The following is a 13965-nucleotide window of genomic DNA, read 5'->3' on the forward strand; positions in this document are numbered from 1 at the left end:
ATGCGGCGAGGGGGGGATGCAGGGGGATGTGCTTGTACCCCAGCAGTGGTGACACAAGCCTTTAATCTCAGCACTCAGGAGGCAAAGGCAGGTGGATTTCTGGGACTTCAAGACCAGCCTGGTTTAAGGAGTGAGTTTCAGGACTGCTGGATCTGTGCAGAGAAACCTTGTCTCAGAAAATAAAGTAAACTCCATTCAGCTAAACCTCTAGAGAGAGTTCAAATGCTAATCTAATCACATCCGGTGATAGACTGTCAGTCCCAGAAACCCTTTCTATTCTCTTTAAGACAATGAGCAATGAATTAGGAATCCTGTCCACTTAAAAAATGGTAATTTATTTTATTTTATAGACATTGAACTATTACTTTTATGCATCCTCTCTATAATAGCAGTAATACTACCAGTCCATTGCCTAGATATTCCAGAACAGCCAGGGCTATACAGAGAAACCCTGTCTCAAAAGCAAGCAAACAAACAAAAAGAACACAAGAAACAAAACAAAAATGTGGGGCTGGTGAGATGGCTCAGCGGGTAAGAGCACTGACTGCTCTTCCAAAGGTCCTGAGTTCGGATCCCAGCAACCACATGGTGGCTCATAACCACCCATAATGAGATCTGACGCCCTCTTCTGGTGCTGTCTGAAGACAGCTACAGTAAATTACACCAGAGCCGGAGTGAGCAGGGCCAGCAGAGGTTCTGAGTTCAATTCCCAGCAGCCACATACATAATAGCTCAGTGTATTCATACACATAAAATAAATAAAATAAATCTTTAAAAAAAATGTGCTTGTATGTGTGTGAGTGTGTATGATGCTGGTGGGTGGGCACTCATGCTGCTGTATGTGGGGGGTGGTCTGAGGACAACTTTGTGGTGTCAATTATCTCTTTCCAACTAATTTTATGTAGATCCCAGAGATTGAAGCAGGTCACCAGACTTACATGGCAAGTGCATTTACCTGCTAAGCTATCTTGCTGGCTCCGTTGGTTTCAATTTTAATTAAACTACAATGGAGACTATATTTATCTTATAATAACTTGAAATTCCAGGGAAGAAACAAAGAAAATGAGACAGATATGAATATAAGGTGGAACCATAAACTATAAAATTCATCTCAACAGTCCAAGGGTAGGTAGATCCGAATGTCATGCACTTGTAGACTTCAGGCGCTTTGTCTTTGGAACATAGTCTGTCTGCAGCCCAGGTTGCTTTGAACTCTAGGTTGTTTCACTACTGTTTGTATTAATGGCATGTATTACATACCATACCTGGTCCTGAAGCTGTTCTTAATTCATCCAGTGTGGAACAGCTCTGCAAAACACAAGCAAATTTACACTGCAAAATACAAATAGCAACATAGGTCAATAAAAGAGAAACCTGCATTATTCATTTAAAATTAAAAAAAATTTTTATCACTCTAAAGTTTCTTCCAGGAAGCTACAGAATTATGTAAATTTGTTTGGAATTTACTTTATAAAAGGGCGATACTCTAATTCCAATAGAACATTCAGCCAGCCAGCGGTGAAGGGCCAAGAGCTGAAGTGGACACCTACTCCCACTTTCTCAGAGCCACTCAAGGCTTCCTGGCACCTTAGGCAGAGACTCAGAGTACTGTCTGATAAGGCACCCTACATGCAAACCTAGCTACCCCAGTAAATGCTAGAGAGATAGATGATCACAAATCAATTAGCAAATACACGTGATTTAAGCAAAAGGCCAGCTATGGTTTTTGGCTATTGAGAACTAAGCCAGGTACGTTTGGAATAAATTACATGTAAGTCAGCTTTAACTAAAACTGAGATCCCTTTTTGGAATGAGAAAGAGTGTTGAGGGGTTGGGAGCCGAGGGAGACCATTTAAACACACTGGACTTTAGCAGAAGCTCTGTTTCACAATTTATTGCCAATAATTTTTAACTCTCTTGCAAAACTGATGAGAAAATCAGTTCAAATAAGAAAAGAGAATGTGGAGTTGTATAAACAGCACTGTTTAAACATAAAAAGGGGGGGATGCCAGGCCTTTACCCCAGTCGCTGCTGCTGACGTTGTGAAACAAAACATTTACCATGAGGATTTGTTAAAGAAAGTCGTGCAAAGAGGGATTGCTTGTTTAAAGGACTCTTGTGTTGATCCCTAGGGTTTCATTGTGTCCAGTGGCTGTAGGAAGTAGGCGTTTGAATCACTGGGATGAGGAAATATAGGAATTCAAATGGGGAGGGGAAGTTTTTTTTTTTTTTTTTTTTTTGGTTTTTTCGAGACAGGGTTTCTCTGCATAGCTCTGGCTGTCCTGGATCTCACTCTGTAGACCAGGCTGGCCTCGAACTCAGAAATCCACCTGCCTCTGCCTCGCAAGTGCTGGGATTAAAGGCGTATGCCACCACCGCCCTGCAGGGAGGGGAAGTTTTAAGTTGAACAAAGGTGATGATATATAACTGAGTTTGAAATAACTCACATCAGGTCTAAAAACATGATAAAACAGCAACTGTGTTAAACAAACTTATCTCAGTTTATGTTTTCTATGAAGGAGAGTAAGTAAAGAATTGTTTCTTTTCAGAACACAATCAAATCAGATTGTGTACATCACTGTATTTTCACTTGGATCAGTTTTGCCAACACTGTAACATCTGAGAATAATAAATTAAGGAGAGATATTAATTTTAGTTTCAAGGGACTCAGTTTATGGTCATGTGGCTCTGTGTTCTAGGCCTAGAGCAAAGCAGAATAGCACGTTTGTACAAATAGATGACAGTGGCTGCTCAAATCATGACAGATAAGAAGCAGGGGCACAGAAAGGAGCCGTGGCAGGAAGTGACCCTGCAAGACACACTCCTAGTGATACTTTTCTTCTATCCAGATCCTAGCTCCTAGAGTATACACCACTTCAAAACAGAGCCACCAACCCAGGTCCAAGCATTCAACATATAAGTCCATGGGGGACATTTCAAATTTTAAGCTGTAATATTCTGCTATGAGCCTCCAAAGGCTCATGAATTTATTTATACATACAGAATGAAAATGAATTAAGCCTATTGCCAGGAGTCTCAAAAGTTTTTTCCTGGCTGGTTGGTTGGTTGGTTTGGTTTTTAAAGACAGGGTTTGTGTATCCCTGACTGCCCTGGAACTCGCCCTGTAGACCAAGATGGCCTTGAATACACAGAGATCTGCCTCTACCTCCAAAGTGCTGGGACTAAACCATGTGCCATCACCACCCAGCAAGTCTCCAAAGTCATAAGAAGTCAACTGTTGAAGAGTTTACGTCTCAATACTCAAAAAGAAAGAGAAAGAAAAAAAGAAAAGAAAAAAAAAAAACATTTGTACCAAGGTACATAGGCTAGAGATGTAGCTCAATTGGCAGACATTTGCCTAGCATGCATGAATCTCTGGTTTCTAACACAATCACCTCATAAACTGGAGTTTAGAGTCATCTTCTACAACATATCAAGTTCAATGCTAGCCTGGACTGTATGCAACTCTGTCTCAAGATATATACATATATATCTTAAATATCTTATATATTAAAATACATTGTATATATAAATAAAACAATATATAAGCACACAAAGTAAATAATAACTTTCAAAAAGGGAACAATGGGGACATAGGAGAAAGAGGACCAAAACAAGATGCAAATCTAGCAAGGCAATCATCTGATTTTGTAGCTCTATATTCAACATCTATTATGGGGCAGCAGCCTTACCCTCATGGCCTTGCCATTTACAGCCCACATAGATGTTGCCATAGGCTGACTGTTACAGAATATTTGACCACACTGTGAAACCCTAGGTTGTATTATTTACTGGAAAAACCTGATTCTTTTTTTTTTGTTGTTGTTGTTGTTGTTTCGAGACAGGGTTTCTCTGTGTAGCCCTGGCTGTCCTGGAACTCACTTAGTAGACCAGGCTGGCCTTGAACTCAGAAATCCACCTACCTCTGTCTCCCAAGTGCTAGGATTAAAGGTGCGCCACCACTGCCTGGTGGAAAAACCTGATTCTTAGCTGTGGTGTGGCTCACATTTTAAATACAAGAGCTTTTTGTTTATTGTAAACAGGATTAAATGAAGTCAACCTGAGGTCAAGAGGTGGAGCATGCAACTAGTTGAAGGCGACTGAACATAGAAAAAAACCATAGAGAGTAAGAAGTCAGGAGGACAGAGAGATGAACAGGAAGTAGAAGGGAGGAGCATTAGTTTGAGGAGTTCTTGAGGTAGAGTGGAAAGGAGAGCTTGCTTTTCCACTTGGGACACTGGCTAAAGAGGAAGGTCAGCTTACTTTCTCCGCCTCTCTGAGCTAGCAGGCTTTTACCCGAGCATCTGGCTTACAAGTCTTTATTGGTAAAATCAAACATTTGAGAGTCTGTTAAAAACAACAGTTGACTCTATTCATTGGTACAGCCTTCATGACAGACATTCCATGTTCTGGTGGGGCTCAACTGTGGCTTAGGCTTCATCTTCACAGATCTGCATGCCAGACTGTCAGGACTTCCTTCAGAGATGTTGATTCTGCAATAAGTTGCTTGGTTTGGCATGCCTTCCTTTGAAAGGCAGATAGCTTTCCTGATCCTGCAACTCTGGCATTCTATATGCCTTACAAACTCGCACCACTTGGATGGTGAGCAGATTGCAGACACCTTGAGCAGTAGCCAGGCTTCCTGAAACCAACACAGGAGTGGCCTCTAAGTACGTGGATGGCTGAATATTGTTAAATACTTTTTTTGTTTGTTTGTTTGTTTTTCGAGACAGGGTTTCTCTGTGTAGCCCTGGCTGTCCTGGAACTCACTCTGTAGACCACGCTGGCCTCGAACTCAGAAATCCGCCTGCCTCTGCCTCCCAAGTGCTGGGATTAAAGTCCGGCTCCAAGGACAACATTTAATAAGGGCTGGCTTACTGGTTCTGAGGTCCCTTATCACGGAGGGAAACATGGCAGCATCCAGGCAGACACAATGCTAGAGGAGGCCAAAGTGGTTTCCAAAAATGACGGTGGTAGGTAAGGTACTGGCAGTATAGCAGCACCATAGCTGCCTTCTGAGAACAAGAGTAAAACCCCGGCACCTTTGTTTCAGCCTGGTAACTGCAGACATTTCCTGAGCCTTTGCTGACTAATACCTCCCCTTTACAGCCTTTCTGTTATGCATACAGATGACATTTTATTATCTGTCACGTGAACTATGGTACTCTGAGTTTGGGCTCTACACCCTACAAGGACCCAAACAGTGCATTCAACAAGTGCTATTGGGTCGATAGTAGGTAAGTGCAATTTCCACATGAATTCCACAGCTCTCGTCTTATAGGGAGTAAGAGATAAATTTATTCTGGAGTGATTCCGAGTGACTGTGGCCCAACAACACAAATTTTGTTTACTCCAAATTCCATGTTCCAACATGGAAGCAGTTTTATGAAGTATTTATGCTTTTACAGAACTGAGAAAGTCATAAACCATGGCAAGTTTAAGATATATGGGTGGGTACATCAAGAGGCAGGGACGGTAAGATGGGGAAGCTCATCTATAGGCCTCACACATCATCTGAAGGCATTCTTAGTTTTTGGATTGGGACATGCTAGTTACCTCCTAAGTCAATAGATTCTAAAAGGCTTTTATTTGTCCCAAGGTGTTGGTAAGAACACACAGTGGGGCAAAGAGAAGCTGTTCTGGAGGGTGAGAACTAGCCTAAGGTAAGGTAACTAGCCTCTGGACCTGCAACATTGCAGTCTCTGCACAGCACTGAGATTCTAATCAGTCCCTCTCTGCAGTCACAGATCCCTTTCCTGACTCTGCCTTCACACCCGCATGCAGCTTCCCTTCAGAAGTTTGGAGCACAGTAATATGTAGTTTCCCCAGAAATCAAAAAAATTACTCTATTCACACCAAAAACTTTCACAGTATACCACTTAGGGTGCTGAGGCAGCAGCACTGCAGCTATTATCTTGGCTCCAGAGTTTCTCTCAAAACAACAGCAAGGAGCTACAGGGATGACTCAGCAGGGAAGAAAGAGCATGCGCTACTCTTCCAGAGGACACAGGTTTGGTTCCCAGCATCCATGATGGACAGTTCACAATGGCCTGTCACACCAGCTCCATGAGATCTGTCACCCTCTTCCAGATTCTGAAGTCACCCACACACATGTGGCATCTACTCTTACAAATAAAAATTTATTTACTTATTTAGAGACAGGGTCTTTCCGTGTAGCCCTGGCTGTCTTAGAACTCTCTTTGTAGACCTGGCTGGCCTCCCAGAACTCAGAGATCTGCCTGCCTTTGCTTCCCAAGTGCTGGGATTAAAGGCTCTCCACCACCACCCAGCCTAAAAATAAAACTATTAGAAAAGAACTAGTGACAGAAACTAGAGAAGAATCTGAAAAAATCGCCGGGCGGTGGTGGCGCACGCCTTTAATCCCAGCACTTGGGAGGCAGAGGCAGGCAGATTTCTGGGTTCGAGGCCATCCTGGTCTACAGAGTGAGTACCAGGACAGCCAGGGCTACATAGAGAAACCCTGTCTCAAAAAAAAACAAAACAAAAAAAACAAACAAACAAAAAAAACAGACAAAAAAAAAGAATCTGAAAAATGAAAAATAGCCATTTAACTATTGGGAAAGATGGAGTTTCAGGCTGAAGAAACCTCGTGTACAGAGGCCCAGAGGACAAAACCAGGTGTTTGAGAGATGAAGGAAAGATGGTCCAGAGGATAGCAGTGAATAGGAGGGAGACAGAAGAAAAGACACAAGCTCAGAAGATTTAGCAAGAGTCAGATGATGAGGACTCTGGAAGGCCAGGGAGAGTTTGCTTTTTATTCCAATGTACAACTAGGTATTGTTAGTGTTTGGCTCTTAAATGTCTCACAAAAGCTTGTGTGGTGAAGGTCAGGCTGCCAGCCAGTAGAGTTGTGTGAGGAAGAAGTTAAGTTGCTGGGGAACTTGAAGGGAGTTGGAGATTCCCATTTCTTCCTTCTCTTAGCTTCTAGGTACCACAAAGCAAGCAGCTCTATTGCCATGCCTTCCTGATACGACACACTGTGTAGCCATAGGCCTAAAACATGAGCAAACATCCATGGACTAAGACCTCTGAAACCATGAGCTAAAAGAGATCTTTCCTCTTAAATTGATCACCGTGACATTTTGTCATGTATGGAAGTAAAACACAAATATTAAGAATGTGACATGGTTTGATTTATGTTTTCAAAAGACAACTTTGATCTAGGAATAGTGGTACACACCTGTAATCTCAGCACTCAGATGGCTGAGGCAGGAGAATTGCAAGTTTCAGTTCTGCTTGGACTATATAGTTGAGACCCTGTCACAAGAAACAAAATCAAAACTAAAGTCCCCAGTGTAACATATTGGGTGCTTTGGCTGCTGGACTGTTGTGGGGGTGGGGATTGGCTGTGAAGTCTCCTTAGAAGACAGCAATTGCTGATGGTTGTAGACACAGAAACTGTGGAGGAAAGTGGCTGAAGTTGTAGGTGCAGAGTGGAGAGTAACATTGGAAGATGTGACACTGGTTTGGATGTGGTGGCTAGGCAGTGTAAGTCAGGGAAGAAAGGGACTTAAGGATGAATGACTATGTTTTGATCCGAGTACCTGAGAGATGGAGATGTCATGAATTAGGGAAGGCTAGGAGAGAAATGGTTTGAAGGGAAAGTCCATAAGGAAGTCAATTGCTACCTTTGCCCATGTTTTTTTCCCGCATCTGGTTACGCTGAAAACAGTAATACTGCTTTTGCCTTTGGCTGGCCCTACAGCTAAAGGGAGAGATCCCAGCTGCCAGTTTTTCAGAGCAAAAGTTGAGGACACCTGGTGACTAAGACTAGCTCCACAGGAAGACAGAAGGCAGAGAATTCGATATTTATCATAGTGCAGGGACATACCTTGTCAGTGGAGTGGGAGCTTGGTTGTGGAAAGTTCCATGACGAAATTATACCCCAGCTTCTGGAACCATGAAAATCCAAATAGCGGTACTGTAATCATTGACTGTGCTGGTTCAGAGGGGTGTGTGTGTCATAATTGTCCTCACCATGGTCTGATGGTAACTGCTTTTTATTCTTGCTGTTTAAGTCTAACAGGGGTCACTGCACTATTAAGAGGCAGCACACAGACAAGCACCTAAGGTGTCACTTACTATTGTGGTAGCTGGGTGCTTATTAACTGACACCTCTGCACTCTGGTCTTATTTCTGTGTAAGTGGACATACTGCTACAGTCAAGCACTTAACTTTGTGTTCCTGACTCTAAGATTTACATGGATTATCCCACTCTCTCCAACCACCAATTAGCTGAGTGACATCTCACCCTTACTGCCAAGGAACCAGAAGTACGTCCACCCATTCTTCTAATATTTACCTTGTACCTACAACGTGCTAGGCTTATTTTGTAGGCTTTGGGGGTACACGGTGGGCAAAACACAATTCATGCCTTTGTGTAGCTTCAGCCTGGGGATCAGTAAAAGAAGAGAAGACACGCGCGCGCGCGCACACACACACACACACACACACACACACACACACACACGCTAAATACACATATTGTAGAGTACTCAGAAGGTGATAAATGTTACTCAGACAAGTGGAGCTGGATAATGGGATCCGAAGAAGATACTTTAAGTCGGGTAGGCAGGATAGAGTTCAAGAAGGCGACATCTGAGCAAAAGGGTCCAAATGCAAAGGAAAGCAGCGCTTGGGGTAAGACGGGGCTGGGGCGGGGTGTGCGGGGGAGAGGCAACTGCCTAATGGCCACCATTAACCCCTCAACGGGGACAGCAAAACGAAGGAATGAAAGGCGTGACACAACTAGGCCTCCTTCTTAAATCTGCCTTGTTTTTACAGGTGAGAGGTCTCAAGGCTGGTGGGAGAACCCAAGACTCGCAAGCAAGCAGTCCATTGCTGGAGTCTGTCTCAGAATCGGGGAAGCAACCGGCATTACACACGCTTGACTAGCGACGTGCGCCCCTTCTGGGCGGGCCCTAGACAATCCTTCCACTAAGGCTCCGCCTGCTTCACAGCCCTCGAGGTTCCGTGCTCGCTGATCCGCAACTACTAAGCCGGGACTCCACGTAGCCGTTCCAAAGCTACGGGTTGCGCAACTCGCGCCGCTAGGCGGAGCCTGGACGTAGGCGGAGCTACTGCAGGACCGCGGACCCGACCAGGCCTCCGCGAGCGCCGCCGCTTGCGAAGTGCGCCTGCGCACGCCGGCGACGCGCCGCCGACATTCCAGCACCACCCATCGCCCCGCCTCCAATTCCCGGGCGGAGTTCCTGTTCACGCCTGCGCACTGCGTCGCCGCACCCTGCGCCTGCTCAGATCGCTCGAGTCTGGCCCCATCCTCCGGTTTTTTTTTTTCTGGTGGGGGAGGGGCCACGTCTCGGCGAGTCACGGTGATGGCGGCCACCATCCTGTGGTGAGGTAGCGGGTTCTCTGCGTCTCTCGGGGAGTCCCTCGCGCCTCCTGCGGGGCCCAGTGGCTGGCGCGTGAGGAAGCACCGCGGGTCGAGCTTGCGGGGAAAGCCGCGGGAAGCGAGCGGCGGCGCGGCAGGGGGACCGCGGGGCCCGGGGTGAGTGCGACTCCGGGCGAATGTGACAAGCCCCCACCCCCACCGCCTTCCTCCCGAGAGCGCGAGGATCGCGGCCACCCCGGGGCGGCCAGGCCCCGGCTTAGGCACCATGCAGGTCACCCTGAAGACCCTTCAGCAGCAGACCTTCAAGATCGACATCGACCCGGAGGAGACGGTATGCGCCGCAGGCTTAGGGGAGCGCGGGCCCGAGTCGGGGCGGCATGGGAGGGCCCCAGAGGGGCGTCAGGTCACGGCCGGCTTTGTGGCCCACAACGAGGAAGTCCCGGGGGGGCAGATGGCGTGGAGCAGCACCGGCCCGCGCGGGCTCTGGAGGCCGCGGCCCGGAGCGCGTGGTCGTGGGGACGGAGGGGGAGGGGAAGCCTGGCGGCCTGGGCGCTGGAGCCTGGCCTGAAGTGCACAGGTGGGGGAGGGAGACCCAGGCGTCGCCACCACCCTCCTACGACCTAGCTAGGTGCAGAGGTCTAGGGACCAGTTACCCAAGACGATGGGCCTTAAATGCTCCTAGTTTTGTCTGCAGCCAGGAGAGATGGTGGGGGAAAAAATGAATTTTTTTGCCTCTCAGAAGGAACCCTTTTATTTGTGTCTATTTTGGTTAGTTTTTACGATCCTTCCTCGCAGCCACCGAACCCACACCCACAGGTGGATTACGCTCGGAGGCCACGTTGGTGGTGAAGAATTTTGCGTTAGAAACGTTCAGATCCGGATTTAAATGAGTTCCCTCGGTCGTCTTGGGAACCTGAACGCTCCTCGGACTCCCAGAATAGTAGTATTTGAAGGGAGGGAAAAAAATATAAAAACTCTTGGTGTTCTACAGTTTAAAGCTGGCTACACTTAACGAGTTCACGTGATACATTCTAATGCCGAGGCCTCCTGCTTTGCCTGTAAAAAGATCTATATTAACTTTAATACAACTTTATGTCAGGAATCTTAAAAAAAAAATGCCATGCGTGTAAATTTCCACACGTGGAATTGTGATGCTATGTTAAGGCTGTCGTTAGCCAGAAGATTACTGCATATTTGTGGGGTTTTTTTTCTTCATTTTTTTTTTAATGACTGATTGAATTTATGATTGAGTTTTGGTTGAAGAACCAGGGCGTGGTGTTAATTAAATAGACCGGAGACCCGAATTCTATTTGTGGCTCTATAACTCGTTTACTTCGACGTGGACAAATTACCCTGTTTGATTTTCTGAAACGGGAACTACCAGCTGAGACGGTGAGGATTAAATGGCATTTAGTTGGTTCCTAAATGAGGCCTACTATGTAATCAGTATAAGTTTGTGTGAAGACATGGTGTTCTGTTTTACCTGTCACATCTAATATTCTAAAGTCTCTTTCAATCTTTTATAAGAAGCCAAGAATTCCTGATCTTTTTGAAAATGTGGCACAAGATGATTTTATAAGAAGTTATTTAATTTACAGACATCTGCAATAATTTTTGAAGGTATAGAAAACACATTTACATGCGAACTCTGCAGTCAGCTCAGAAGCAGTTGTTAACATTAGTGGACAGAGGCCCAGTAGAATCGAATCCCCCCCTTTTTTTTTTCTTTTTCCCCTTTAGGTTTTTGAGACAGAGTTTCTCTGTGTATCCCTGGCTGTTCTGGAACTCAATTCTAGTGCTGGCTGGCCTCAAACTCCGAGTTCTGCCCACCTCGGCCTCCCAAGTGCTGGTATTAAGGGAGTGAGGCCACCATTTTCTTCTACTACTTAGAGAGCACAGGGCTGGGATGTCAGACACGTGTGAGACCCTGAGTTCATCTCAAGCACCTTGAAAAAAGAATAACACAGTCATCTCTTTAGTGATGGTTTGCAAATAGGTAAAATGCCTCGTTGGCATTTGGCTCAGTGCAGGTGATAAGTGACGAGAATGAGAGAAATTGTAACTTTTGGGGCTTATAAAATTAATTTATCCCAGAACCACTAAAACACGGAGAAACACGTTTTGCTTTATTTCTTTAATATGTGAATGTGTTGGAGTTGTGTAGTAACTTTACACTACTGAAATAAGCACACCCACACATATATGGCCATATAAAATTTGTGCTTTACTTTAGGCCCTCTACATGTCTGCTATTATCTTTGAGCCAGAACTTCCTAACTGCACTCATTGTTTGCAGGTTTATTTATAGGGGGTGAAATATTTTTACATTTTTAGAAGTACATGTTTGGTAAAATGTTAGAGACTTTCTCAACTTTTGTTACTAGAACAAATGTAATTTGTTGCTATTAATGTAATATAAAAACCAGTATTGTAAAATGTTTTGATTCCTCCCTTCTTTTTATTTTGCTGGGGATCCAGTACAGGGACTTTGGGCTTTATGCATACATATACAAGCTTTGTAGGAGTACTTACACCATAGCCCCTTTACATTTATAGTGAGTCTGATTAGTATATAAACATGCAAGTGTATCTTGTTCGTTCGTTCATTCATTCATTTGAGACAAGTTTTTGCATGTAGTCCTACTGACCTGGAATTCACAGAAAACCACTTGCCTCTGCCTCCCCTGTGCAGGGTGTGTGTGTGTGTGTGTGTGTGTGTGTTAAAGCTGGCCACTACCCAATAGAGTTTAGGTTAATTAATAATTTTTTGACGAAGTGCTTTAGAATTCCAGTAAAAATATTTTCTATTTTGTTATAAAAAGTAACCAGGGATTTTAGAAGTAGATCAGTTTGGGAATTTGTAAGTGAATCAGCAGATAAAAGTTCGTGTCACTAAGCCTGATGACTTAAATTCATTTCCCTGGACCTGCCTGACGGGTGGGAGAGAACTGAGTCCAGAAGGTTGTCTTCTGACTCATTCACTGGTTTGGGCACTGTGCTACTTGAGGACCCAGCACTCTCATGAGTGAATAACTGAATGGATGAAAAGATTTTAAAGTAGATTTAAAGTTAGGATTTAGAAATGCCTGCGATTTACAGACTTAGTCTTTGGAAACTTATATTGTGTGGTTTCAGGTTTGCCTTTTAACTAGTTTCTACTTCGAAGGGACTGAGAAGTTCTTAAGCTACCTTGTATAGAAACTCTTTGGAACTTGACATACACATGAGCACAGTGAGAAAGGGTTGAGAGCTGAGGGCAACTCTAGAGTGACTCGTGCATGGCTGGGCCTGCTGAGCACAGGGACATGGAAGCCATGGCTTGGGCTTTCTGGGAGCCTTAGCACCCACCTTGCTGAGGCTCAGTGGCTAAAAGGCAAGGGCATGTTTTTTTGCTCTTGTTCTTCTGGAAGCTGAAAGTTTGCCTCTCTGCTTTTTAAAATGGCTTTTTAAAGATTTAAAAACAAACACAGTATTTTATAAGATTATATATTTTGCTTGAGTGTTTTTATAGTGTTGTAAGTAGATGATTACTATAAGCAGCTTATATCACATGCTAGTGAATTTTGAAATATCTAATATAAATTTTTGTTATATTTTTGGCATGGGTGGTTTGTGTTTTGAGGGTCTGTAGTAACTGTATAGACCAGGTAGGCTTGACCTCAGCTAACAGGTGGTGTGACCCCCTTTTGGGGTGATGGTGGGGGGGGTCAAACAACCCTTTCATAAGGGTTGTATATCAGATATCTTGCTTATCAGATATTTACATTGTGATTTATAACAAGTGGTATAATTACAGTTATGAATTAGAGATGAAAATAATTATTATGGTTAGGGGTAACCATACTATAAGGAACTGTATTAAAAGGTCAAAGTATTAGGAAGATTGAAAACCTTTGCTTTAAAATCTTGCAGTTTGGTGTCACTGAACATTTAGTAGGAGATAGAACAAAGTTTTTAATCTAAGTTCCTGAATTGATTCAAAAGTCTTGCTGTTGATTAAAACTGTTAAGAACAGGGGCTGGAAAGAGAGAGCTCAGGGATTAAGAGAGCTGGCTGCTGTTCTAAAGGACCCAGGCTCAATACCTAGCACCCACATGGCAGCTCAGAACTGTCTATAACTCCAGTTCCAGAGCTTCCAACACCCTCTCAGACATGTATGCAGGCCAAATACCTAAATATATATATATATATTTAAATCTCTTTAAGAACAGGCAGATTAAGAAAATCACTTAATGGTAAGTGCTTGTGTGGAAACTGAAATAGGGTGAAATGGTGTGATAGTCCTGGATTGGATGAGGCCAGAAAGGCCTTTCTAGAGAGTACAGCTCAGGTCTGAACATAAAAAAAGTAGCACGTAGCAAGGTAAGGAGTCTTTCTGTGGGGAACCTTTACAATACAGACCTTAGGATTTTAGCAGTGTGTTTGGGGAATCTATAAGGCCAGTGTTTCTGGGGTAATGTGAGGAACTTAGACAGGGCTTGGGGCATGTAGCCTGTTAAAGGGTAGTTTTTCTTTTTCTTTTCTTTTCTTTTTTTTTTTTTAAGATTTATTTATTATATGTAAGTACACTGTAGCTGTCTTCAGACACACCA

The 13965-nt window shown here is 44.1% G+C and overlaps 1 protein-coding gene across 1 annotated transcript in view; it reads left to right on the forward strand.

Moving 5' to 3' along the window:
* Positions 1 to 9298: 9298 nt before the first annotated feature.
* Rad23b (RAD23 homolog B, nucleotide excision repair protein) overlaps positions 9299 to 13965 on the forward strand; it is a 40479-nt gene continuing 35812 nt past the window's right edge. Inside the window, exon 1 of the mRNA XM_031377441.1 lies at positions 9299 to 9704. Coding sequence (XP_031233301.1) covers positions 9639 to 9704 — 66 coding nt within the window. The 5' untranslated portion in view covers positions 9299 to 9638. The remainder of the gene's footprint in view (positions 9705 to 13965) is intronic.

The sequence above is a fragment of the Mastomys coucha genome, unplaced genomic scaffold (genome assembly GCF_008632895.1).
Source record: "Mastomys coucha isolate ucsf_1 unplaced genomic scaffold, UCSF_Mcou_1 pScaffold18, whole genome shotgun sequence".
Lineage (NCBI taxonomy): Eukaryota > Metazoa > Chordata > Mammalia > Rodentia > Muridae > Mastomys > Mastomys coucha.